Raw genomic sequence first — 27,145 nt, 5'->3', positions numbered from 1 at the left:
AGACTTCTGCGATTCGTATTTGTTGTTATTTCTGTGGATTTTAAGGAACAGATCAATGGCATGTGGTCTGAGAAAGTTTCACTCCCAACACTGAAATCTTCTACGATATTTGAAGCTGAGTATGAAAGACAACAGTAGTCAATCACGGAGGAGCCTCTACTGCTAACAAATGTGTATTCGCCATTCTTGTCGCTGAATCCTCTGCCATTTAGAATGTGTGCACCAATGTCTTCAAGAAATTCTAAAAATTGTTTACAGTTGCTGTCGCATGTTGAGTCTTTAGAGTATCTCATTTCGGTAACAGACGATGGAGGGACTGAGATTTACGTTGAAATCCCCGCCCAGAATGAAATTATTGGACGAGAGTGATGAAAAGTCAGAAAAAAAGTTTTTAAGAAATGTGAAATCCTATTCCAATGGCTACAACTCAAATAATATGGCACTAAATTCAAGTTTACTCCTGAAAAACAACCATGAAGTATGATCATATTATTTGTGGTTACAAACTTAAGTTGATAGAGAGATTCAATTGTTTTCTTGTATCCAAACAAACATCCACCACTTGCTCTCCCGAAGTTGAGTGTTTTTGTAGCTGAAATCCATTTTAGTTCAAAACCAGGGAAGTATTTTTCATATTTTTTAATATTATCAGATAGTACAAAAGTCTCAAACAAAAAGAAAATTTGAAATTTACAAACATATTTAAAAAAATTACATAATAAAGATTTGTTAACAAGACCAGCTATATTGTAAAACAAAACCTGACAGGCAATGGGTTGCTAATTAATATTGTTTGATTGATGAGTTTTGGGTGCTGCCACAAGTACAGAGTAGTCCGAGTTGGATTTACTTAAAAGGTTCATAATGTACTCCTTATCAGCTTCATTAAATGATGTAATAATTCCATCCTTGCTGCATTTATACCGCCGTTCATCAACAAAAAGAGTCCAATGCTTTATCTGAAGTTTAAGTCGGGCATCAGCTTTTCGAAGAGATCTCATTAACTGTCGAAGATGAAAACTCTCAGATCGTTCATTCAAAGCAAAATCCTTGTTAATAGATATCGGAGTGTTTTTTAAACGGATCGATGAAGATAAAACATTTTTTACATCGCTAACACTAGAAAGCTCAAAAATATAAGATGAAGAATTTTGGTTGACAGTTCCGATATTGTTAACATTGTTCATAATAGCAGGGACTTGTAGTGTGGAGGTACATAATTCTTGAAATTCTTGTTTTGCATCTTCAATACTTTTGGCATTCATCCCTCTGACAATAATGTTCAGCCTTTTGGTGTACTTTTCCGCATCTTCCATTCTTCTTTCGAGCACCATTTCACTAGTTTTCAGTTTTACAATCTCCTCTTTTAGTTGTTTGTTTTCCTCTTCGAGTTCTACAACACGATCGATTACACCGCTTATATCACTCTTGGTGGCAATATCTTTCAATTTTACATCTAAAAGCGCATCCATTTTCAATATAATTGCATTAATTAATTGTTCGTTTGCCATATCAGTATTTGGACAGTTTTTCTTTAATGATAAAATTTCAGATTCTGGTGATGTCTCACGTAACGATCTTTTGTATTTCGGATTACCACTCATGTGTTGACTCACTGTATATGAAAAGCTGGTGAGTTCTTTTAGTTTACTCTAAAGTGTGGTGAGTTATTGCAGTTTACTCTTAAAAGTGGTGAATTATTGCAGTTTGCTCTCAAGTGAGGTGAGTTTGTTAATTTACTCTCAAGTGTGGTGAGTTCTACTGTTTACTTTTTAGAGTGGTTAATTATTGTAGTTAGTTGTTTTTCTACTCAACTTTGATGCAAACGTTAGAATTGACAACAAGAGGAGACATATACGAAAATACAAGGAAGGGGAATGTGGCTGAGCTGTAGATCGCTCTTTTTGCTCTTGCGGTGAATTATTCTATGTATTTGTGAATATTAAATACTTTTACTCACACAATGCACGTAGCAGTTTTGGTTGAAGAGAATGCACTCAGTACTCAACTTTTTTATATTCTTGTGGTATAATTTATTTTTCTTAAATTTAATGCACTTATGCTTCGATTTCCAAGATTAAACTTTGCAAATGGTTGCCAAATTCAGTTTATTATAAACTGCCACAAAAGTTGAATTTTTTAAATACTTAATAAAGCTTGAAATCTAGGATTTTCTCGGAGCAAATTTCAACACAACCACTCACTAGGCACTCACAATTTAGATATTTACTTTTAGTTAATTTATTCATACTTTGTAATTTTTACTTATTTATTTAATTTGTTTTTTTTTTTTTTAACTATGGTACAGGTCTACGATGTTTTTATTATTTAATTTCTTGTACCATTGTATTTAAGCATGATTTGTGTTGTTTTTAAATTTTTTTTGTTAGCTACTTTTGAATCTTAATTTATGGATCAAATACATGACCTTTAACTGTCAGGCCAGTTTTTATAATTAATTAAAATAAAACTTATAATGAATCACTCACCGGTTTTTCTCTCCACTTCTACAAGGTAGAAAGGGGGTAGTTTCTTGTCCTGGAAATATGATGTTTGAAGTTGAAATAAGTTGACCTTGAATTCTTGATCCTGTATAAAGTTGTCTGCAAATAGAAAAACTATTATAAATAAAGCTAATAGAAAGAAATAACAGCACTTACCTGAACAGTTATGTCTGCGTCAATTTTTTTTTCACAAATGAAACTACCAAGCCTAAATTAAGCCCGGCTTATAACATGGGTTGCTCCCCACGGATGAAAATTTAGTTCAACCAATTTCAAAATGGTAGCTAAACAAATTTCACCGGGTAAGAATGGCCACCACGATGAGCATCCCCGTATGTAGTATAAGGAACTCCCACCTGCAATATACAACCACGTGTTCTATATGTCCATGAGAAACCAGTCCGGTAATGTTATGCTGTAAATCCAATTAGAAAAATTATCCAAATAAAAAAAATAAACAATGAACTACTAATTCCATTGTTCTTACCTTTTGTACTGAAAAATCCTTTAGATATCTAATCCCCAGGTGACCTTTTTGTTTCTTCCTAGAAAATTACGGGTAATTTTCTCCGAAGAAATTTTGTTGCGGACGCATGTTGCTGCTGAAACGAAAAAAAAAGAACACAATGTAAACAAACCTCAATATCACACAAATCGACAAGAAAAACTGAACAACTTACCTTTGTACTCGTCGCTTTCATACTTCCTCTGAGTTGAACGAAAAATGCGATTTCTTTTGACATCTTACAATAGTCATTCAAATTAAAAAGTTCAGAATATAAACCAGTGGTGAAAAATTTGAATTTGAAATTTTTTTTAAAGAAAATTAAAAGAAAAAAAAAGTGAGAAGTGGAGATTTTTTTTTTTACTCCAAAGAAGCGAAAATCTCCAAATAAAAAGGAAACAAAAGAAAATTGGAATTTTTGCAAAGGAAATTGTGGTGCGTAATAATGTTTTTTTTTTTAATTTTTTTGTGAATACTTATTTAAATGTTGTGTCCTTTTTGGTAAATTATAGGGGACTCTCCTAACATGTCCTAGAACGTTCCAAAATTCAAAAATGAGGAAATAAAACAAAATAAGAAAAGTGGTGAGTTTATTTTTGAAATTTCAATTTTTAGTATTGTAATGTTTTATTCCGGGTTCACAATAAAACTTATTTAATTTCCACTTATATTTCCGTTCAAATAAGAACACACTTTATTTCAACTCAATTTACTTTTATTATTCGCTCAAACAAACACACTTTTAAATCACTTTATTTACTACTAACAATTCGCAACACTTTATTTCACTTTGTACTGTACTCTTTCACTTTCAAGATTAAACTGTATCCGGTCGGTGTCTACGCTGCCCATTTATACAGGAATCTCGAGACTCGAGAACGTCCTCGAAGGCTCTCGTCCTTGCCTCTCGAAACTTCCTTTCCAGGAACGGCACTTCATACTTCCAGTCTAGTGGGATATTTTGAGATGTGTTCAGTGGGATATTTTCTTAATTACTAAAGGTCCGTTCACATTTCTACCTTTGCAGTAGTAGGTAGTGTGCTCAGAATTTTATCTTAAAAGTAGTTCAGTAATTCATCGTTACATTGCCCCCCTCTTAGGATTGTTCGTCCCGAACAACTCCATTGCTTCTTTCACCATTATAACGATGTAAACGGTCACAATGAACTACCTTTAGTTTGCCTCTTACCCCTCTTTGTATACGGTAAACCACGTCGTTAATTCTGGTTATTACTGTGTAAGGGCCTTCCCAGTTTTGTTGTAGCTTCGGTGATAGTCCCTTTTGTCCGTGGGGATTGTAAAACCACACAAGTTCTCCTTCATGAAATCCTGTTGCTGTCGCTCGTGCGTCATATCTTGTTTTCATCCTGTCACTAGACGCTTTTATATATGTCCTTGTCCGTTGGTGAATGTCAGCCAGTGTTCCTTTCAGGTTATCTACGTACTCATCCATTTCATGTGGCTCGTTTGGAACACTTCCAAATTTTATCTCACTTGGCAGGCGTATTGTTGAGCCAAATAGGACTTCCGATGGTGTATGTCCAGTAGAACTATGTGTTGCACTTCTATAAGCCATCAAGAATAATGGAATATGTCGGTCCCAGTCTCGTTGATTATCATTGACTACTTTTGACAGGTGTTCCTTTAGTGTCCTGTTAAATCGCTCAACCATCCCATCAGATTGTGGATGAAGCGGTGTTGTTCGCGTCTTCTTGATGCCAAGGAGAGAGCAAACCTCTTGAAAAATCTTAGATTCGAAGTTCCTTCGTTGGTCGGAAAGAAGTTCCATGGGTACTCCGAACCTGCTCACCCAATGAAAGACAATCTTATCCACAACTGTTTTGGTTTCCTGGTTTGGAATGGAAAATGCCTCAGGCCATTTGCTGAAGTAGTCCATCACTACAAGGATGTATCGATTTCCGTTGTTGGTTTCGGGAAAAGGACCTGCTACGTCTATTGCAATTCTCTCAACAGGTGCACCCACATTGTACTGCTGCATCTTGCTTTGGATTTTTCTAACTGGTCCTTTGCTAGCGGCACAAGTATCACATTTTCGGCACCACTTTTCAACGTCTTCTCTCATACGTAACCAGTAGAATTGCTGTCGTAGCTTTTCCAGCGTCTTGTTGATGCCTAAATGGCCTCCAGAGATTCCACCGTGCATCTCTCGGAGAACATCATTTACCTTTGACTGAGGTACGACGAGCTGCATTACATAGGATTTACCATCTGCGGATTCCCACTTACGCCTGAGTAGCCCTTCTTGCACATGAAATGAGTCCCATTGTGCCCAATATGCTTTTAGAGTGGGGCTTCGGTCGGAGATGTCGGCCCATTCTGGTTTCTCTTGATGTTCCTTCCATGCAAGGATGGGTTCGATGTCAGAATCTTCCTGTTGGGCCATTCTGAGTTCTTCATTACTCCAGCCGCAAATGGGATCAGCTCTCGTTCTTCTAACAGCGACAACTTCCTTTTCTTCTAGTCGTGTGCAATGCTTGCAGCCTTGCTTGCACGGGCGCCAAGATAATGCGTCTGCATTTGAATGCAGCTTTCCTCTTCGATGTTGAATCTGACATTGATACGTCTGAAGTATCTCGATCCATCTTGCTACTTGACCCTCTGGATTTTTGAAGTTCAAAAGCCAATTTAGTGCACCATGATCTGTGCGAAGAAGGAACTTCTGTCCATAGATGTACTTATGGAAGTGCTTTGTTGCCAATACTAGAGCTAGAAGTTCCCTTCTGGTCACGCAATAGTTTCTTTCTTGTTTCGAGAGTACCTTGCTGAAATAGGCAACGACCTTTTCTTCTCCGTCATGAACTTGCGATAAAACAGCACCAACTCCAACATTACTTGCATCTGCGTCAATGATGAATTGTTTGCCTGGAGTCGGATACGGCCAGCACAGGAGCTTCACATAACCGCAGCTTCAGTTCCTGAAAGCTTTTCTCACACTCACCTGACCATTTAAAGGGTTTACCCTTCTCCGTAAACTGGTGCAAGCTTTTGGCGATTCTCGCAAAATCCTTCACAAATCGTTGAAATTACGTTGCCAGACCGAGGAAACTCCGAAGTTGATGCTTGTCCTGAGGGGTTGGCCAGTTCTTCACAGTGTCAACTTTTTCAGGATCAGTCTTCACTCCTTGGGATGAGATGATATGCCCCAAATATTTAACCTCGGTCTTGAAAAGTGCACATTTCTTTGGATTCAACTTAAGATGTGCTTCTCGTAGCCTTTGGAATACAGCCTTCAGTTTTTTACAATGGTCATCAAATGTTTTACCGTAAACGATGACATCATCCAAATAGACTAGGCAAGATTTCCAGGTTAATCCATTTAAAACGCACTCCATTAACCGGTCAAAAGTAGCTGGGGCATTGCATAGCCCAAACGGCATGACATTAAACTGCCACAGACCATTCCCTGTGGAGAAAGCCGTCTTCTCCCGATCCTCTGGATGGATTTCTACCTGCCAGTAGCCACTCTTCAAATCCAAAGTCGAAAACCATTGTGCTCCTTCCATTGCATCTAGAGTATCGCTGATTCTTGGCAGTGGGTAGCTGTCTTTCTTCGTCACATCATTCAGCCTGCGGTAGTCGACACAAAATCGAGCGCTTCCATCCTTCTTTTTGACGAGAACTACCGGTGATGCCCAAGGGCTTTTGGAATTTTCGATTAGCCCGTCTTTCTTCATTGTCGATATCATTTCTTCAATTTCACCTTGTTTGGCCAACGGGAGACGTCTTGCTGGTTGACGAATCGGCCTAGCATCTCCTGTATCGATTCGATGCTGCACCAGTTTTGGCCGGCCGTATTGCCCGCTGGGCGAAGAGAAAATATCAGCATATTCATGAAGAAGACTTCCCGCAACATTAAGCTGATGTTGACTCAAGTTGTCTGATTTGAGAATTTGTTTCTTTAGTTTCTCCGAGTTCATAGTCATCTGTGTATCCACCTCGTTGATCTTAGTTATTGCGGCCACAGATTCACATTGCCCAACAACTTCTCCTTTCTTAAGCTTGATTGGGTACGGTTTGATATTAAGTATCCGTACAGGTACCATGTTGTTCTTTGGTGCCACAAGAGTCTTCCCGATGATGATGTTTTGGGAACTTTGCTCAACTTCTGGTTCAACCATGAGGTATCGATGGCTTCCAATATTCCCCTTTAGTTTCGTCCACACAAAAACTTCTGAAGAAGGAGGCAGGCACATGTCTTCTTTGATGACAGTTCTAATTGTTGTTGAATTTTCGTTGCCATAGACCATTGGGATCTCCACATTTCTGTATTTCATGACTTGATTACCCATATCCAAAATGATTTCATGGTCCTTCATGAAGTCGATTCCAATGATGCACTCGTCACATATATCTGCCACCAAAAACACATGCGAAAAATTCTAGTTCTGCCATACGGATCGTAAGACGAACTTCACCGTACACCCTTGCTGCTTCTCCTGTGGCGGTCTTCAGACGGTAGCTGTTGGTGTTATGTAGCCATGTCATCTTCACCAAGTCTCTTCGTACAATAGAGGCGGTGGCACCGGTGTCAATTGTAGCCACGTGTTGTTTGTTGTTTATGGTCGCCTCCACTGTCAGACTTTTGTTGTCTCGTTTAGTCTGTGAGACTTGAATTGTGGTTCTGGGGCCATCGATACCAGAAACCAGATTCTGCCCCTCGAAGTTGGTTCTTACTCGTGTCCCGAATGGGAATCAAGATGAGCATGAGTGTTAGTTGTATCGCTTACCTGTTGTTGGGCAATATTCCTGTTTCCACAGTGTTCGCAAGGAGTTCTTCTTGGTGGCAATCTGCACTGCCGCTGGAGATGTCCTGTCTTGTTACAGTTCCAGCATCGAGCAGCTCCGTCTCGCTGGTTTCTTTGGAATGCGAGTTTTTGACAAGAGCATTCTTCCACTGCAACTTCTCTTACCCGATGAACGCCTTGAGAAGCCTGTTCTGCTGCTTCCATAGTCAGTGCAAACGCTAATGCTTCAGGAAGGGAACGTTTTCCAGCTGTTCGAATTGCTCGCTGAAGATTTATATCAGATACAGCACGTACAAAGGCTTCTGTCGCAAACTGATTGATAATGTCGTCTCCTGCTGTCGGATATGCCAGATGAGCCAACCTTTCAATATCTGCTTGAAGTTGTTGCAGAGTTTCTCCTCTTTTCTGGACTCTTGTATTGAGTTGGACGCGGAAGACTTCCTGCATATGGCCATCTCCAAAGCGTTTTTCAATGACCTGGACAAGAGCGTTAAAGTTACCATTCTTTTCTGGTGGTAAAGTTTGTAACAACTCAGCAGCAGGACCTCTAAGAGCAAGAGTCAGCGCTATACATTTGTCTTCGTCATCCCAGCCATTTGTTGTGGCAGCTGCCTCAAACTGTTTCTTGTAGATCGACCAAGAACTTTGTCCATCAAAGGTTGGTGGATGCATTTCTTTCTTCTTTGAATACTCACCAGAACTTTCTCGCACCTTAATTTTTCGAACCTTGTCAAGTTCTTCGGTAAAACTTTGCATTTTAACTTCCATTCCTTTCAATTTGTCATCGAATTTTATTTCTACTTTCTCGAGTTTTTCTTCAACTTTCTCGAACTTTTCTTGAGATTGTTTTTCAACACCTTTGATGGAAGCATCAAGAGCAACGAACTTGTTCTCGATAGCATCAAGCTTACCTTCGATGAGGTTTTTCTGTTCATCTAGAAGGTTCTTCTGGGTTTCCAATTTTTCGAGAAGATTCTGTTGTTCACTCTTTTGCTCGGTACGTTGTGCCTCAATTTTTTCGAGAACACTACTCTGTTGTTTTTATAATTGTTCTCTCTGTTCCTTGCGTTGTGTCTCAATTTGTTCAAGAAGATTTTTCTGTTCATCCTTCTGTTCATTACGTTGTGCTTCCATTTGTTTAAGAAGATTTTTCTCGAACTTAGCAAGGAGAACAGACATCACGGACGACATATCGGAAGCGGAACCAGTACTTACTTGTTCTTCTGGCATTTCAATTTCGAATTGAAATGTGTCCAAATTTTCGTTTATCTGGGTTAAGTGATCCTGCAGACGAATAATGAGGTCATTTTTCGATCCAGCAGAAGAAAGACCTCGCTCAGTTAATTCCGCCTTCAGCTCAGTCAAACTTAACTGGTTTAATGTCTTACCCATTTTAACTTTTTAAAACGCGAGCACTTTTACTTATTTCAAAATGTTTTAAGCTTTGTTTATTTTTAAAACACACGCGCGTTTTTTATTTTATTCGCGAAATTATCTGATTCGCACATATAAATAAGTTTTATTCCACTTTTCTGACACCAATGTAATGTTTTATTCCGGGTTCACAATAAAACTTATTTAATTTCCACTTATATTTCCGTTCAAATAAGAACACACTTTATTTCAACTCAATTTACTTTTATTATTCGCTCAAACAAACACACTTTTAAATCACTTTATTTACTACTAACAATTCGCAACACTTTATTTCACTTTGTACTGTACTCTTTCACTTTCAAGATTAAACTGTATCCGGTCGGTGTCTACGCTGCCCTTTTATACCGGAATCTCGAGACTCGAGAACGTCCTCGAAGGCTCTCGTCCCTGCCTCTCGAAACTTCCTTTCCAGGAACGGCACTTCATACTTCCAGTCTAGTGAGATATTTTGAGATGTGTTCAGTGGGATATTTTGAGATGTGTTCAGTGGGATATTTTCTTAATTACTAAAGGTCCGTTCACATTTCTACCTTTGCAGTAGTAGGTAGTGTGTTCAGACTTTTATCTTAAAAGTAGTTCAGTAATTCATCGTTACAGTATATACAAAAATACAATGAGGTATATTACTAGGTTGATTTTCGGCGGTCCAAGATATCCATCATAGAACTGGGCCGCCACACGTTTTTTTGATTGATACCCAAATTTTATAGATTTTCGTTTGGTCTGTGCCCAATTTGAACGATCGTCTTTTGGATCTAGACAAACTTATACGGCGAAAGAAAACGAGGTTGAGACTCCAACCAAAAAGGTCGGATTCTGACTTAGTCGTTAGAGTCACCTGTCCACCGGAGCACCTCATCATCGTTGAGCCTCAGCTGGCAGCAATATAGATCCTGAAAGAAAGAAAAACCGAAAATCAATGAAACAAAAAAAGGTCACAGTGAGTTTTCTTAAACAAATAAGAATTTTGAAGGTGAATTATTTTGGAAAGTTCCAAACAAATCAACCCTTATAAAATCAACAGAGAAGGAGATTTTTTTTGTGTTTGTGTTTGTCCTATACCTACATATAAAATTTTGTTAACCGGCGTGAAGTTTAAAAAGAATTGTTATTAAATTTGGTTTTTTTTTTGTTATTCTCAATATTGTTTGTGAGTGATTAGGAAATTTTTCTCAGTGTCGTCGGAATATTTAAAAGATTCTTTTGTGCATTAGTGTTTAGCTACCTCCAAAGAGCTCTATAGGGGTAGGAAGAACTTTTGCTTTTTCGTCGTTTTTCTTTGTTTTCAGTGTAATAAGACCCTGAAAGATTGGTCAATCGATTTTTTTTGTTTTATTAGATTTATCGACACCGTGAAATTGTTTCTATGTCACCCTGTCAGCATTTGATTTTTCTTTTCAGTTTTTTTTTTTATGGATTTTGTTCTTATTTATTATTTCGCTAGTTTAGTACATTTTGTTTTTTTTGTTAAATTATTCATATTATTAAATTTTAAAATTTTATAAATTTTCTACTCTTTAAATGTTTCAATTGCTTGCCAAATGTTTTTTAGTGTAATAAACTTTCTAAACGGCTACCAGAAAAAGAAATTTTGAGTTTGTTTCACTGTTCTCTGAGCGAGAACATGCTTAATTGAAGATAATTTCCAGGGGTGCCACGGTAGCTGAGTTTCGGTGAAGATGGTATGATCTGAAACCGATCATCCACCATGTTGGGGGAATCCAAACATGGCCGCGGATTTCCATGGTTGGGAGGGAATAGGCCACACTGCACCAACATCCGCAGTGCCCTTGAGATGATGATAGTCCGTCTGCTGTCACATCTTTCAAAAACGGTTATTTTTCGATTTTTCTTCTCGGCCTGATCTATGTGTTTGTTTGCAGGTGAGGTTAAGTTTCGGGGGCAAGATCCCCCCCATCCGGCGAGCTTATGCCGTGCATCGCAAGCAGGCCACGTCCTCCGGAACTTGACATTCCTTCCTTTCCTTTCCAAACACTTCCTTTTCTAATTTCCTACCTCATCCTATTTCCTACCTTACCGACCTACCTACACCTCCTCCGCTCCTCTTGCCTCGCAACAGTTATTTGAATTTTTGAAATATAGGGATGATTTGCTTATAGCAAGTGAAACTGCTCTAAACCTCTAAAACCATCTGTAAATGCTACGAGTTCGACTAAGCTGGAAATAATTAAAAAAATTCAAGCGAATCACAAAGCACTGCTAAGCAGTACATTAAAACAAAACATCGATCAAAATCAGTCTTCACCGTTTCGAGATATTCCTCCTAAGGATTCAGGGGCTCGTGATAGTTGTTTCCGAGACCAAGATATGGCAACGCTTCTCACAATTCTTAATCGCAACAATGTGCAAGAATTACCAAGTTTCTCTGGGGAGAATAAAAGAGAATGGCCATACTTTGAAGAGGTCTACAAATCGACCACAATTGAGGGAAGGTATAGCGATAAAGAAAACGTTGCTCGTTTAAGAAAAGCATTGAAAGGGGAGGCATATCATATGGTGAGTGATAGATTGAAGTATTCATCAGACGCAGATGCAATAATGGACTCGTTGCGCACAATGTTTGGGCGTTCAGGTGTTCTTGTCCATGATTTAACTGCCGAGTTGTTGAACCTCCCAAAACTTTCGTCAAAATGCGATCCAAAGCTTCGCATATGGGCGGTCAAAGTTAATGGTTTCGTAGCAGATTTGAAATCTATGAATAAAGAAGAAGACCTGACAAATGGGTACGTTTTAACTTGTCTGGCTTCGAGGTTAGGTGCAAGTCTCTACCAAGAATGGCAAAAAAGGAAGTCAGGTTTATTGAATGTCAGTATTCAACAATTTGCCGAGTTCTTAACAGAGAAAGTTATTGACCTACCACCTGATTTATTGAGGGTTGGATCTGAACAAAAGAAAGCTTTCAACAAAACATCCAGAGTACTCCTACACCAACCTGCTTCTGTGTCTACGAACGATTTGTGTTACAAGTGTAGTAAAAAAAAGCATGTTTTATCTGAATGCGATGAGTTTTTGGCGTTGACACCGGTTGAAAGACAAGCTTTTGCTCAGGAGAAGTCTATTTGTTTTACTTGTCTGAATCCATCTCGACATCAATGGAAAGTGTGTGCCAAAAAACGTTCATGTGGTACCGAAGGTTGCAGCAGACGTCATCATTCATTGTTGCACACGTCAGCAAATACTAGTAGCACCGAATTGAATTCATTAGCTGTGTCGTTTGTGCCGCAACCACATATTCATTCATCTCACGTTGGGTTTGACGTGTCTATATTGTTTAAAATAGTTCCCATCCGGATTTATGGCAACGGTGACCTATTTGTAGACACGTATGCTTTCTTGGATGACGGTTCTTCCTTGTCGATGGTTGATGAAGAACTGTTTCATGAACTTGGTTTGAATGGGCAATCTGAAAAACTCACATTACAATGGACAAAAGGCGTTTCTCGAGTTGAAGATTGCAAGAAAACTACTTTTTCTGTTTCTGGTATACAAACTCGCAAAAGGTATGTTTTGCAGAAAGTATACACAATCAAGAATCTAGGGCTGGCTAGTCAGTCCATCGATGTGACGCATTTGAAAAGTTTATATCCGCATCTCAGAGGACTGCCACTTGTTGATTTGGTGGACGCTCGACCGAAAATCCTGCTTGGCTTGGATCAGGCGAAATTTCTGTTAGGTCGAAGCCAACGGCATGGCAAGGATGACGAACCGCACGCCTTAAAGACACTTTTAGGCTGGATAGTGTACGGCAGATCAGCTCCGTCAATGGCTCTATCCTGTTTGGAGCCAGCATCAAAACCTTCTATGAGAGTCATGTTTCACGAAGCCATAAGGGAGGAAGCAGACCTGCACGAGCTTGTTCGTCATCATTTCACCACTGAAGAATTCGGTGTTATGGCCCCAAAAGGTGAATTTGTTAGCAGAGAAGTAAGTCGATCCATAGATATTATGGAACAGTCTTTAAAGCAAGTGGGTACACGGTATGAGATTGGTCTTCTGTGGACTTCAGATGATGTAAAACTTCCCGACAGTTTTGGTATGGCATTCAAACGCCTTATTTCTTTGGAGAAGTCTTTAAAGAAGAATCCCCGGCTTATGGAATGGCAGAACAACTATTTTCGCGAATTGCTCACAAAAGGCTATGCCAGAATTGCGTCGCAAGAAGAATTGGCCTAGGGTGTGGTACGCACCAACGTTTATTATAGTTAATCCAAACAAGTCTCCTCCAAAGCCGAGATGTGTGGCAGATGTGGCGGCTAAAGTCAATGGCGTCTCTTTGAATACTTATTTATCAAAGGGACCTGATAATTTAGTTCCACTGCATGCGGGTCTGTTCAAGTTCCGAGAGCGTGAAGTAGCGGTGAATGGTGATGTGCGAGAGATGTTTCATAGAATTCGCATAAAGGCTGAAGACCAACAATGCCAACGCATTCTGTGGCGAGATGGAGACACAACCAGGCAGCCAATTGTTTATATCATGGAAGTAATGATGTTTGGACCAAGGTGTTCTCCATCCTGCGCGCAATATGTAAAAAATGTTCACGCCAACCGTTTTAAAGCTGAGTGTCCCGAAGCAGTTGATGGGCTAACAAAACGGACATACGTCGATGACTATTTTAATAGCCACAACTCTATGGAAGAAGCCGTAAAAGTCACGAGAGATGCCTTGCGTATATGTCTTTCGATTAACTTCGATTTAGTTGGTATACAATCGAACAGCCGTGACTTTTTGCAGCAGATGCCGGAGGCTAATGTCAACCCTAAATTGGTATGTATAAATCCTAACGAAAGCGAAAGTTTGGTATCCAAAATTTTAGGAATGTATTGGCATCCGACCACTGATAACTTCGCGTATAAGATTTCGGATGATGAAGTCCTAAAAGACATGTTGGCCCAAGATGCAATTATCACCAAAAGAAAATGCTAAAAACGATCATGAAGTTTTTTGATCCTCTTGGATTGATCTCTCAGTTTATAATTCGTGGTCGAATTATATTGCAAGAGGTATGGAGAGAAGGATACGATTAGGACGAGCCGTTGTCATCTCAATTAAGTAACGCGTGGTTGGACTTTATAAAAGAGTTGAAGAACATCGAAAAGATAAAGGTTCCTCGCCGTTACTCATTAGCTAACCCAGACGACTGCAAAGTTAGTTTGATTGTTTTCGTTGATGCATCAGAACAGGCATTTGCTGCTGTGGCTTATTTGCGTTTTGCTCGAGAAGATGAGGTTCAAGTTACGCAAGTAATGGCCAAGGCTAGAGTCGCACCCGTTAAGCAATTAACCATACCACGCCTAGAGTTGCAAGCTGCTGTGCTAGGTGTTAGATTAGCAGCTACTATTAAGGCCTCGCACACTATTAGAATGGATGAGTCTCTTTTTTTATCAGACTCGAAAACTGTGCTGGCTTGGATCAACTCGTCTAATTCTAAGTTGCCGTCTTTTGTTGCTTCAAAGATAGGTGAGATATTGGATTCTACTTCACCTCGTGAATGGTTCCATGTTGGTTCTATCGATAACGTGGCTGATGACGGCACTAAGCGTTTTGACGTGTCAATGGGTAATCAAAATACACGTTGGTTCAAAGGCCCAGAATTTTTAAAACGTCCTTTTGAGGATTGGCCCGTTACTACTTACGTTGAGAAGGCAGATATTAAGACTTGCATCACTCATCTTCATACTTATAAACCAAAGCTTTACTACGGTGCTTTTGAGATGTTATCTGCTAGATTTCAAACAAGATGGTGTTCATCAGTTCGAGCTATTGCGTTTTTACTGCGATTTAAACACTTTCTTCAAAGAAGGCCCATCGAACAAGAAGCTTACATATCACCTTTCGAGTTCAGAAAAGCTGAAGAATGGATGTTTCGGAAGATTCAGGGTGAGTGTTTTTCATTGGATATAGCTTCTTTGAGGTCAGGTGGCATGGTCAGTTCTTCGAGTTCATTACTGAGCCTTTCACCGTTTCTGGACGAAGACGGAACGTTGCGGCTAAGTTCGAGAGCGCAAAAGGCAAATTCTTCATACTCATCCCGAAATCCAGCGATACTACCTAACAGACATCCTTTAGTTGATCTTTTTATCGAATATCATCATAAGAAAAATTCTCACATAGGAACCGAGACAGTAATATCAGATATTCGTGAATCCGCCTGGATAATAAGTATACGTTCAACTGTTGAGAGAGTAAGAAAAGGGTGCTTTATGTGCAAATATCTGAAGACTAAACCAATTATGCCGATAATGGGTCAACTTCCTGAAGCTCGATTGGCCTTTGACTGCAGACCCTTTACCCATGTAGGGGTGGATTGTTTCGGACCTATGGTTTGGTTAAATTTGGTAGAGGTACGGTGAAGCGCAACGGGATGGTTTTCACTTGCTTAATGTTCAGAGCTGTACAAATAGAGGTTTTAAATGATTTGAGCTTAGACCAGTGTACCATGGCGGTAAGGCGTTTTGTAATAAATCGTGTTGTAACAAGATTCTTCTACAGTGATAATGGCCTTAACTTTGTGGGAACTAAAAATCTGTTAGAAAAAGACGCTAAGGAGATGGAGAACTCCCTTTGCGAGTATTCTTCAAGGTATGAAGGTATCTTGTAGCGCTTCATACCTGCGTACTCTCCCTGGATGGGAGGTGCTTGGGAGCGTCTCATACAATCTATCAAAAACAGTATCGACTTTGTTCTTAAGGGTATCGTGCCTAGAGAGGATGTCTTAAGAAACGCCCTTACTGAAGCTCAGGGGCAGTTGAATAGGCGCCCGCTCACTTACAACCCGGTCGACCCTGAGGATCCCAAGCCCTTAACGCCAAACTCAATGCTATTCGGAGTGGACGATCGAGATGTCACAGCTCCTGGAGTATTTTCGGATAGCGATTGTTCCAGCCGATTCTATAGTCGCCGATCTCAGTATCTGATGGCCGAACTTACAAGACGATGGTACAAGGAATATTTGCCTACTATTACGAGACGATCCAAATGGTTTAAAAAAAAAACAAAACCAGTCGAAGTGAATGATGTTGTCATCGTAATTGAACCCAATGAGATACGTTCGGCTTGGCATTTGGGACGTGTTATCCAAGTTTATGCTGGTCCAGATGGGGTTGTTCGAATGGCCGATGTTAAACTATCAAACGGTTCTATAAAGAAGAAGAGATCTGTAGGAAGACTCGCTGTTTTGGACTTGGAGTCTTCGCCTACTTCTCAGACGGCCCCCGGAATGTCATCGAGTCCTTAAGGTTATTCTATTATTTAGTAATCAAACAGTATGAAATTTATTTATTCTAAAGAAAGAGACAACTATATTTAATTGCATGGCTCTCATACCTCATTTTGTATGAGGTTATGTTGAGCCGGCTCCCGCCATTTAAAAAAAAAGATCTTCGTAAAATATTAAAGTTAAATTTTCAAGTTGCTAAAGCATATTTTTTTTATATACTTTATTTTGTATATTGGTTATACCAAATGTAAGTGACCTGTAATTATGTAAATTTATAAATTATTTACCTATTGTTCTTTTATATAGGAAATAAAATAAAATTAGAGATTGGATTTGTGAACTCAAAAAGGATTGTTCTTTTTATTATATTTGGGTTCTCTCTTCTCTTCTGGTTGATATTTAATTTTATCTTTGGATATTCTTTTTTTGTGCTGAGAGCAACAATTTTCATATTTTTTTCAAAATTCACTGCACCAATTAGTGGGAACCCGTCAAAAGTGTGAAAACAAAAAGTATTCATGACTTTTAGTATTAGGTAGGAAAGTATGCGCGACAAAACTTCGAAAAATGGAAAACTATTATTTTAACCGGGTGTTGAGGTGGCAACAGTAACAAAGAGAAATGAGAATTTATGAAGATAAAAATGGGGGATGTTTATTTCTGATTGGTCAAGAACATCGACGAACTATACCAAGACTGGAAACTTTCGTACGTCTTACCCCCCAAAACCCTTTTGTGTACAGTGTTGTCTGTGAATACATTTGAAAGCCACCACGTTGGTAGATGACATTAACACGTACACAATTATAGATTCACGACATTCACCACACATCCAACACGAACACAACGATAAATTGACGACATTCACCACACCTCGCAGCTTGTAGGCAAACGTCATTCGAACGCTCAGTTTCCAGTCTTGGTATTTTTCGTTTATGGTCAAGAAGGAATACATAGATGAATTATTTATTCGATGAGGTTGGGGTCTCTGAAAAAAAAGAGAATATATAGATATTCATAAGGAAAAGAGGTCTTAATTTAATTTTCAGTCTCGCAGCTGCGATGAGCGAGGTAACAGTTGGAGTGCGCTCGATTATTTGTTTTAAGTATTAGGGAGAGTTTACTTAGCTTGGAAAAAATATTATTAAAAATCAACGGTTAGACTTACAATGACGTGCTATACCTATTTAATATATATATATTAGACTGGGCCAAAAAAATAAAATATTTTTTGTTTTTGAAAGTTACTTCGAAAATCTTGTTCAGGATGATGAAAAAAAAATTTGGTGAAAATTTGAGCCGTTAAAAAAAATTTTAAGAGGTCTATCATCGGTGTTTTTTATTTTTATACATGATATGATGTTTTACAACAGAACTGCTAGACGATCAAAGTAAAAAAATTTTCTGTTCATTTTTTCTTATATAAAATTAAATTTCCTACAAAAAAGATCAAATTAAAAATTTTCGTCAGACGAGCCGTATTCGAGTAATTAAGCTTTTTAAATCGAAGTGTTTTTTCAATTTGACTGTTTCACTTTGGAATTTTGTGATGAGCAAATAAGTGAATAGAAAAATAAAACCTCGACAGATTCTTATAGGAAATTTAATTCTCTACAAAAAAGGTCTTGTAGTAATTTTCCCTAAATTGAGTTTTGAAGAAGTTATTCACGATTTAAATCGAGAAAAAAATTAAAAAATCAATTTTCAATTTCAAAATTTTCTAATTCACTGAAAATTCAATATTTTCAAATTAGCAAGATGTTTTCTTGTAGGGAATTAAACGTTCTATAAAAAGTTTCTTGGCAGCAAATTAATTGCTTTAACCGTTAAGAAGATATTCGTATCAAAACCAATGCCCACTGATTTCAATAGATTTCTTATGACAAGTATGCATTTGCGATTTGAATACGATTATCTTCTAAACGGTTAAAGCAATTAATTTGATGCCAAGGAACTTTTTATAGAACGTTTAATTCCCTACAAGAAAACATCTTGCTAATTTGAAAATATTGAATTTTCAGTGAATTAGAAAATTTTGAAATTGAAAATTGATTTTTTAATTTTTTTCTCGATTTAAATCGTGAATAACTTCTTCAAAACTCAATTTAGGGAAAATTACTACAAGACCTTTTTTGTAGAGAATTAAATTTCCTATAAGAATCTGTCGAGGTTTTATTTTTCTATTCACTTATTTGCTCATCACAAAATTCCAAAGTGAAACAGGCAAATTGAAAAAACACTTCGATTTAAAAAGCTTAATTACTCGAATACGGCTCGTCTGACGAAAATTTTTAATTTGATCTTTTTTGTAGGAAATTTAATTTTATATAAGAAAAAATGAACAGAAATTTTTTTTACTTTGATCGTCTAGCAGTTCTGTTGTAAAACATCATATCATGTATAAAAATAAAAAACACCGATGATAGACCTCTTAAAATTTTTTTTAACGGCTCAAATTTTCACCAAATTTTTTTTTCATCATCCTGAACAAGATTTTCGAAGTAACTTTCAAAAAAAAAAAATATTTTATTTTTTTGGCCCAGTCTAATATATATATATTTAATATATATATAATTTTGTTTTATTTTTTGTCTCTAGGTGTGATACCAATTACAATTAGCAATGATTTAAGAAAATGATACTGATTATTTCTTTGTTTATACTTTAAGTAGAAATTTCATTGAAGTCACTATAGCGTTAAAAACTATGATATCTATTTTGGTTGCTCAGATATTAATTTTTTAAGGCTATTCCATTTTTCTTGACCATGATAATTTTTTACCAACAACTGTAAGTTTCTTTAAGCATGTGGGTAGGACCTCAGTAAAAAATATCAGCCAAGTATTATTTTCCAAATCCAAACATTAATATGTACGTAATAGTCTGTGCAAAAGGAAATAATATTTTTCATTTTCTGTAAACATTCCACCAATAAGAGAGTTTGAGACCCCCACCCTAGAGTCTACTTCTATGAACTTATTTCTTTTTCTAACCAATGAGAAGACACATAGAAAAACAAACATTTGACTTTAAAAAAATCAAAAAATCGAAAAGAGTAAACAAATAAGGATCTCTGAGAGAAATGCAATGAGGTCGTATTGCAAACAAAATTTTGTTTTGAATGTTTTGACATTAGACTAATGAGAGCATTGAATTTTGAAAACAAATTTTGTAGTTAATTTCATAATTTGTTTGTTAAGTTTTGATTTTGAAAACCAATTTTTCAAAAATCATTATTTAAAACAGCTTTATTTAATAACAAAATGAATAAGTTAGTTCTTGGCTTTACAAGAAGGTATAGCACGTCATTGCAAGTCTTACCGTTGAATTTTAATAATATTTTTTCCAAGCTAAGTAAACTTTCCTAATACTTAAAATAAATAATCGAGCGCACTCCAACTGTTACCTAGCTCAACGCAACTGCGAGACTGAAAATTAAACGAAGACATTTTTTTTCTTATGAATATCTATATATTCTGAGACCCCAACCTTATAGATTAAATAATTCATCTATGTATTCCTTCTTGACCAATCAGAAATAAACAACCCCCATTTTTATCTTCATAAATTCTCATTTCTCTTTGTTACTGTTGCCACCTCAAAACGCGGTCAAAATTTTTTCGAAGTCTTATCGCGCATACTTTCCTACCTAATACTAAAAGTCGTGAATACTTTTTATTTTCACACTTTTGTTACATATTCCTAATTAGTTAACAAAAAGTATTTCCCATTAACTGATTTTTTACTTCACTTTACTGTCTATTGATGAAGAAACACTTTTCCCACATACCTGAGATTTTGCTCAACCAGAAAATATAATACACGGCTAAGCAAAATACAGGTACGATTGAAAAATGTTTAATATATAAATGTTTAGTACATATTACATTATTACTTAGGAACTAATACAAAAATAAATAAATTAATATTATTATAGCCCAGGCATGGAATGTATTCGGGTGTATGTCATCATAAAAGTCAATTTGTTGGGATGATAGGACGTCGAGAGCAGCCGCCATCTTGGAAAATAGATTGGTTCCGTTTTTATTTAATAGCTCCATTTTTAATTATTTTAACCAAAAATGACCAAGGACAGACTTATGCACAATAAAATTACCAAAAAACGGTATACGAACGAATTTTATAGTCGGTCAAAGTCCAGGGTTGAATCGCAAGGTTGGGGCAAAATGACACTTTTTCAAATATCTGACAAACTTTTGATTTGTTTGGGTTATTCTTCAAGAATGAATTATAGCACTTTTAATCATCTATAAAATTAGCCCTCAATTGTTTTTGTAACCATTATATTGTAGAAGCAACCTAACGTCGAAGTTGACTTTGTGGACTAGTCAAAAGTCAGAAAAAAGCAAGTTTTCTTCTATAAGACAAATTTTGGTAGTGCCGGTGTAACAAAAATATGAGTGAGCAGTTTTATAATTATATGCGTCTAAATATCGAACTCAAAGCTAGCAATCTTTAAAAATGAGTTTTATATAGTTTTCAAGGGGTTAAATAACGTGGGCTTTCCAACTAATATAAATAACCTAGATTTATACTGTTTAAAATTCTAAATATAAGAACTTATGCTCTGTCATTTTTCCTAAATTTGAACACCTCAATCTCAGCAATGCAATTGGTAGAACTCAAAATATGAGCTGTTTAACCCGTTATGTTTTCAGGACTGTTTTGTTAATTTTTGTTTGTTTATTTGAATAAAAGAAAAAAATCATCTGACTTCCACGGGATATTTTGTTTGTCCCGCGAAAAATGCGATTTCATGACCATATTTTGACTAATTTCCCTGGGCTATTATCCTCACCAGCTATCTAGAAAATCCCATTTTTTCCGTTCGTTGTATTGAGGCCCATGAGCGCGCATGGGCTTATGTCAAAATGACATGAGTGAGTTGTCGATCATACACAATTCTTATGGGATAGCCATAATGCGCATATGCCCGATTCGCTAACTTTCGTTAAGTATATGCCGTGCAGTGTTGCCAGAGAATTTAAGAGGCAAGGAGACAAATTCTAGAAGTCTTGGAGCCAAAAATCGCCAATTTCAAAAATTGTTCATAAGAACTCATTATAATGTATTTTGTACCATTTTTCTTTTTTTTTATTTTTTTCAACATTTTTTATCAACTTCAAATTATGTTATGTTATGTTATGTTATGTTATGTTATGTTATGTTATGTTATGTTATGTTATGTTATGTTATGTTATGTTATGTTATGTTATGTTATGTTATGTTATGTTATGTTATGTTATGTTATGTTATGTTATGTTATGTTATGTTATGTTATGTTATGTTATGTTATGTTATGTTATGTTATGTTATGTTATGTTATGTTATGTTATGTTATGTTATGTTATGTTATGTTATGTTATGTTATGTTATGTTATGTTATGTTATGTTATGTTATGTTATGTTATGTTATGTTATGTTATGTTATGTTATGTTATGTTATGTTATGTTATGTTATGTTATGTTATGTTATGTTATGTTATGTTATGTTATGTTATGTTATGTTATGTTATGTTATGTTATGTTATGTTATGTTATGTTATGTTATGTTATGTTATGTTATGTTATGTTATGTTATGTTATGTTATGTTATGTTATGTTATGTTATGTTATGTTATGTTATGTTATGTTATGTTATGTTATGTTATGTTATGTTATGTTATGTTATGTTATGTTATGTTATGTTATGTTATGTTATGTTATGTTATGTTATGTTATGTTATGTTATGTTATGTTATGTTATGTTATGTTATGTTATGTTATGTTATGTTATGTTATGTTATGTTATGTTATGTTATGTTATGTTATGTTATGTTATGTTATGTTATGTTATGTTATGTTATGTTATGTTATGTTATGTTATGTTATGTTATGTTATGTTATGTTATGTTATGTTATGTTATGTTATGTTATGTTATGTTATGTTATGTTATGTTATGTTATGTTATGTTATGTTATGTTATGTTATGTTATGTTATGTTATGTTATGTTATGTTATGTTATGTTATGTTATGTTATGTTATGTTATGTTATGTTATGTTATGTTATGTTATGTTATGTTATGTTATGTTATGTTATGTTATGTTATGTTATGTTATGTTATGTTATGTTATGTTATGTTATGTTATGTTATGTTATGTTATGTTATGTTATGTTATGTTATGTTATGTTATGTTATGTTATGTTATGTTATGTTATGTTATGTTATGTTATGTTATGTTATGTTATGTTATGTTATGTTATGTTATGTTATGTTATGTTATGTTATGTTATGTTATGTTATGTTATGTTATGTTATGTTATGTTATGTTATGTTATGTTATGTTATGTTATGTTATGTTATGTTATGTTATGTTATGTTATGTTATGTTATGTTATGTTATGTTATGTTATGTTATGTTATGTTATGTTATGTTATGTTATGTTATGTTATGTTATGTTATGTTATGTTATGTTATGTTATGTTATGTTATGTTATGTTATGTTATGTTATGTTATGTTATGTTATGTTATGTTATGTTATGTTATGTTATGTTATGTTATGTTATGTTATGTTATGTTATGTTATGTTATGTTATGTTATGTTATGTTATGTTATGTTATGTTATGTTATGTTATGTTATGTTATGTTATGTTATGTTATGTTATGTTATGTTATGTTATGTTATGTTATGTTATGTTATGTTATGTTATGTTATGTTATGTTATGTTATGTTATGTTATGTTATGTTATGTTATGTTATGTTATGTTATGTTATGTTATGTTATGTTATGTTATGTTATGTTATGTTATGTTATGTTATGTTATGTTATGTTATGTTATGTTATGTTATGTTATGTTATGTTATGTTATGTTATGTTATGTTATGTTATGTTATGTTATGTTATGTTATGTTATGTTATGTTATGTTATGTTATGTTATGTTATGTTATGTTATGTTATGTTATGTTATGTTATGTTATGTTATGTTATGTTATGTTATGTTATGTTATGTTATGTTATGTTATGTTATGTTATGTTATGTTATGTTATGTTATGTTATGTTATGTTATGTTATGTTATGTTATGTTATGTTATGTTATGTTATGTTATGTTATGTTATGTTATGTTATGTTATGTTATGTTATGTTATGTTATGTTATGTTATGTTATGTTATGTTATGTTATGTTATGTTATGTTATGTTATGTTATGTTATGTTATGTTATGTTATGTTATGTTATGTTATGTTATGTTATGTTATGTTATGTTATGTTATGTTATGTTATGTTATGTTATGTTATGTTATGTTATGTTATGTTATGTTATGTTATGTTATGTTATGTTATGTTATGTTATGTTATGTTATGTTATGTTATGTTATGTTATGTTATGTTATGTTATGTTATGTTATGTTATGTTATGTTATGTTATGTTATGTTATGTTATGTTATGTTATGTTATGTTATGTTATGTTATGTTATGTTATGTTATGTTATGTTATGTTATGTTATGTTATGTTATGTTATGTTATGTTATGTTATGTTATGTTATGTTTGTTATTGTTATGTTAAAGGTATTATGTTATGTTGAATGATGTAATAATGATAATTTTATGGTGCAACAGACATTAAACATAAGAACAACAACAAAAATAAACGAAATATTATGTTAAATAAGGTTTTCCAATTTACAACAGATATTATTGGTAAAAAAAAAAAAAAATTTCTATGAAGTTTTAAACGCATCAAATTAGAAAATGGTGTCATTGAACGCGAACAAAAGTTGTTTTTACTTAATATGGAAGGTAAAATGTTAGTGCAAATAAAAAAACCGTTATTTGAAAACATTCAACTCGTTTTTTTGTCATCGTAAGTGGTTTTTTTGAATATTTTGCTCACTATACTTTCAGAGTAAGAACGAAAAAAGTTTGCACTTGTAGGACATAGTTTTATATAAAACATAAAGCCATATAGTCTAGCTACTTTTTATGTCGTTTTCTATTGACTTTTGAGATTTTTGTGTAAAATTCTCAGATTTTCCACTGCAAATAGAATATGAAATCTAGTTTTGTAATTGTGTGTGAAATCTGTGCGTATAAAAAAAATAAAACAACAACAAATGTTCAGACAAATGTCAAGCAGAGGAGTGTGTGTGAAAGTGGGTGTGTTTGTATGCGTGAATCTTGATAAAAATCCAGAATCAGATTCTTGAATCTCAGATTCATTTTTTTGTCATTTTTTTGAATCTCAAGACGCAAATAGATCATGAAATCTGAGATTTGTCCACTATTTCCCCTCTTCACCCCCCCTTTCAGCTGTCAAATTCACAAATCTCATTCTGAGATTCGTCAATAGAAAACGACATTAAAATTGTTTCTAGAGTGTGCCTCCTCTTGCCTTTTTTTAAAAGCTTAGGAACATTCGTTTTAAATGAAATTGGTGCAAGTAGCATACTTTACTTTAAAATTTATAAACAAAAGTTCAATATAATAACAATTTATTAGCAAATACTATATTTGGATACATTACTTATTGATAAACTAGCAAAATTTTCGGAATCGATCCGTCAAGACAAACTCAGTAAACGAATATCTGGATAGGGGAAAAAGTGGCCTTTTTTGTTTTTTCTTCAAAAATTTGCTTTTCGATTGTGTTTTTTATGTAGCCAATGAATGTTTTGACCTAAATTTCGAATGGGCAATTATAGCTAGTCCATTTATCTATCGAATAAGACTAAAATTAGCAATATTGGAATAAGTTGACTATTTAATTAATTCCTGCTAAAATAGCGTTCTAGCCCACAGTTCGCTCGTTCGGTTGTGAAAAAAAAAACAATCATTCATAATTTTTCTAATGTAAAAAAAAAAAAATACGAAATTTTAGGTCTGAATGATATGATATTCATCACCAAAAAATAGATAATGTCAAAAAACAAATCCCATATCGTAAATTTTTTACTTTTTTGATCGATATCTCGAAAACGGTTCCAAGACGCATGCGAAAAAAAAAACAAAATCTTTCTTAAGCCTTTCAATTACAATGGCCTAAAAAGTGAAAAAGTGGAAAATTTACAATTTGTTTCTTTCTAGCGCTATTTGTTTTTGGAAAACAAAATACAAAAATTGTTTTAAAACCAAAAAACAAGCTTTTTGCGTCATTATTTTTAATATTGTGGTCAACACTGTCAAAAAATTAGTTTGAAAATTTTCACTTTTTGAATTTTTGCAAAAAGTGGCCGTTGTAGTTATACCTGTATGGGGAACTTACACTGAATGTCAGTTCTGGGCTGGTGACGATGTAAACCATTGTATATATATTTCCATAGTACTATCATGAAGTGAAACGATCTTAGGAACTCTAGTGGTGACTTGAAAAAGCAGAATTTGTATGGAAAAAACACACTGAGCGCCACCTCAAAAAAGTGGCGACATGAACTAATACTAAATTCGACTTCATGATAGTACTATGGAAATATATATACAATGATGTAAACAAACGTTTTTTGTATTATAAAATAGTATTTTTGTTGTAATTCGGATTGGAAATTTTCAAATCAAAGTCTACCTTGTAAATGAAAAACGTTAACTAAACGCATTGTCATAGTATACATATTATTAAGTGCGTTCAATGTGAACAATCTGAATTCAGGTTCAGTTTTGGTGTGTTGAACTCTGCCATTTTCATTCGTGAGGTTTGTGTCCATGGTTAACAAATGCTTTTTTTACGTTACGTTACGTTTGTTAATTTTTCTATTTTAGTTATTATTTAATAAACTATGATTCACCAAATTATAAAACTGATCAAATACGATTCACTAAATTGACACTGAATTATGAAGATATTTTTTTTTAAATTCATGACCAAGTACTGCTAACTTTACGCCTTACGTAAATTGTTAATAACTTTTAAACTATGATTCACCAAATTGTAAAATTGATTCACTAAATTTCACCTAATTCTCACCAAATTATTTGCATAAAAATTTTTAAAATTCCCCACTAAGTGCTGCTAAGTTGATGGCGGTTAGGAAATCTTGGTCGAAAACTTCAAGTTAAGCTTTTTTAAGCATCCCCTACAACGTATCCAAAATTTAGCTTTCTCGGTCATTTTGCATTTCCAAATGTATATAATGCCTGGACTATGACTACAAATCTTAATTTTTCTCATTTGTTTTTTTTTTTTTTTGTTACGGCCCTTCAAGCAAACGAGTCCGACCTCGGTCCGAATCGGCTACGACGTGAGTCCGACCTCGACTACGAAACGGGTCCCACGGCGGCTCAAATTAGTATGGAAATTATAATCAGCGCGGAGCCGATTGTATATGTATTGGTATTTTCACCACGATTTTTCCTTTGACTTTGTGTTCATACACAAAAAGTTGCAAATGTGTGAGTGCAACCTCGTTTTTCGCGTTTTGAGGTCGGAGTGTCTTTTCTGAGCGCGAGTTATGTACACACTGTTTCCATCAAACTGATCGATGACGATCACATATTTCTCGCAATGCTTACAAAACAAACCCAGTATTTTCAATTGTGACAAAATACCTACACAAACCAGTATTCACATAAGAGTTCTATTTTAAGATTAAGAGTACTATATTAAGCTAGTATTAAGAGCTCCATATTAAGATAGTATATGAGTACTATTAAGTTTAGTTTTAGTTTCAGTTGCTGTTCATTCTTCGAAGTAA

At 34.9% G+C, this 27,145-nt stretch overlaps 1 protein-coding gene and 1 long non-coding RNA gene across 2 annotated transcripts; one reads left to right on the top strand and one right to left on the bottom strand.

Moving 5' to 3' along the window:
• Positions 1–2,323: 2,323 nt before the first annotated feature.
• Positions 2,324–3,378, bottom strand: LOC129905775 (uncharacterized). Its single transcript, XR_008770653.1, has 3 exons — positions 2,992–3,378; positions 2,661–2,919; positions 2,324–2,603 (listed from the first exon to the last, which is right to left on the bottom strand). It is a non-coding gene; the product is annotated as an uncharacterized LOC129905775 (long non-coding RNA).
• Positions 3,379–11,540: 8,162 nt separating this feature from the next.
• LOC129905140 (uncharacterized) lies at positions 11,541–16,468 on the top strand. The gene is made up of 5 exons (XM_055980544.1): positions 11,541–13,157; positions 13,369–13,998; positions 14,331–15,580; positions 15,622–15,813; positions 15,904–16,468. The coding sequence occupies exons 1-5, from the start codon at positions 11,541–11,543 to the stop codon at positions 16,466–16,468; spliced, it is 4,254 nt and encodes a 1,417-aa protein (XP_055836519.1).
• Positions 16,469–27,145: the final 10,677 nt, after the last annotated feature.

Source organism: Episyrphus balteatus, chromosome 1 (assembly GCF_945859705.1).
Source record: "Episyrphus balteatus chromosome 1, idEpiBalt1.1, whole genome shotgun sequence".
Lineage (NCBI taxonomy): Eukaryota > Metazoa > Arthropoda > Insecta > Diptera > Syrphidae > Episyrphus > Episyrphus balteatus.
Note: the sequence above shows the minus strand (reverse complement) of the source record. Positions and strands in the feature narration are given on the sequence as shown.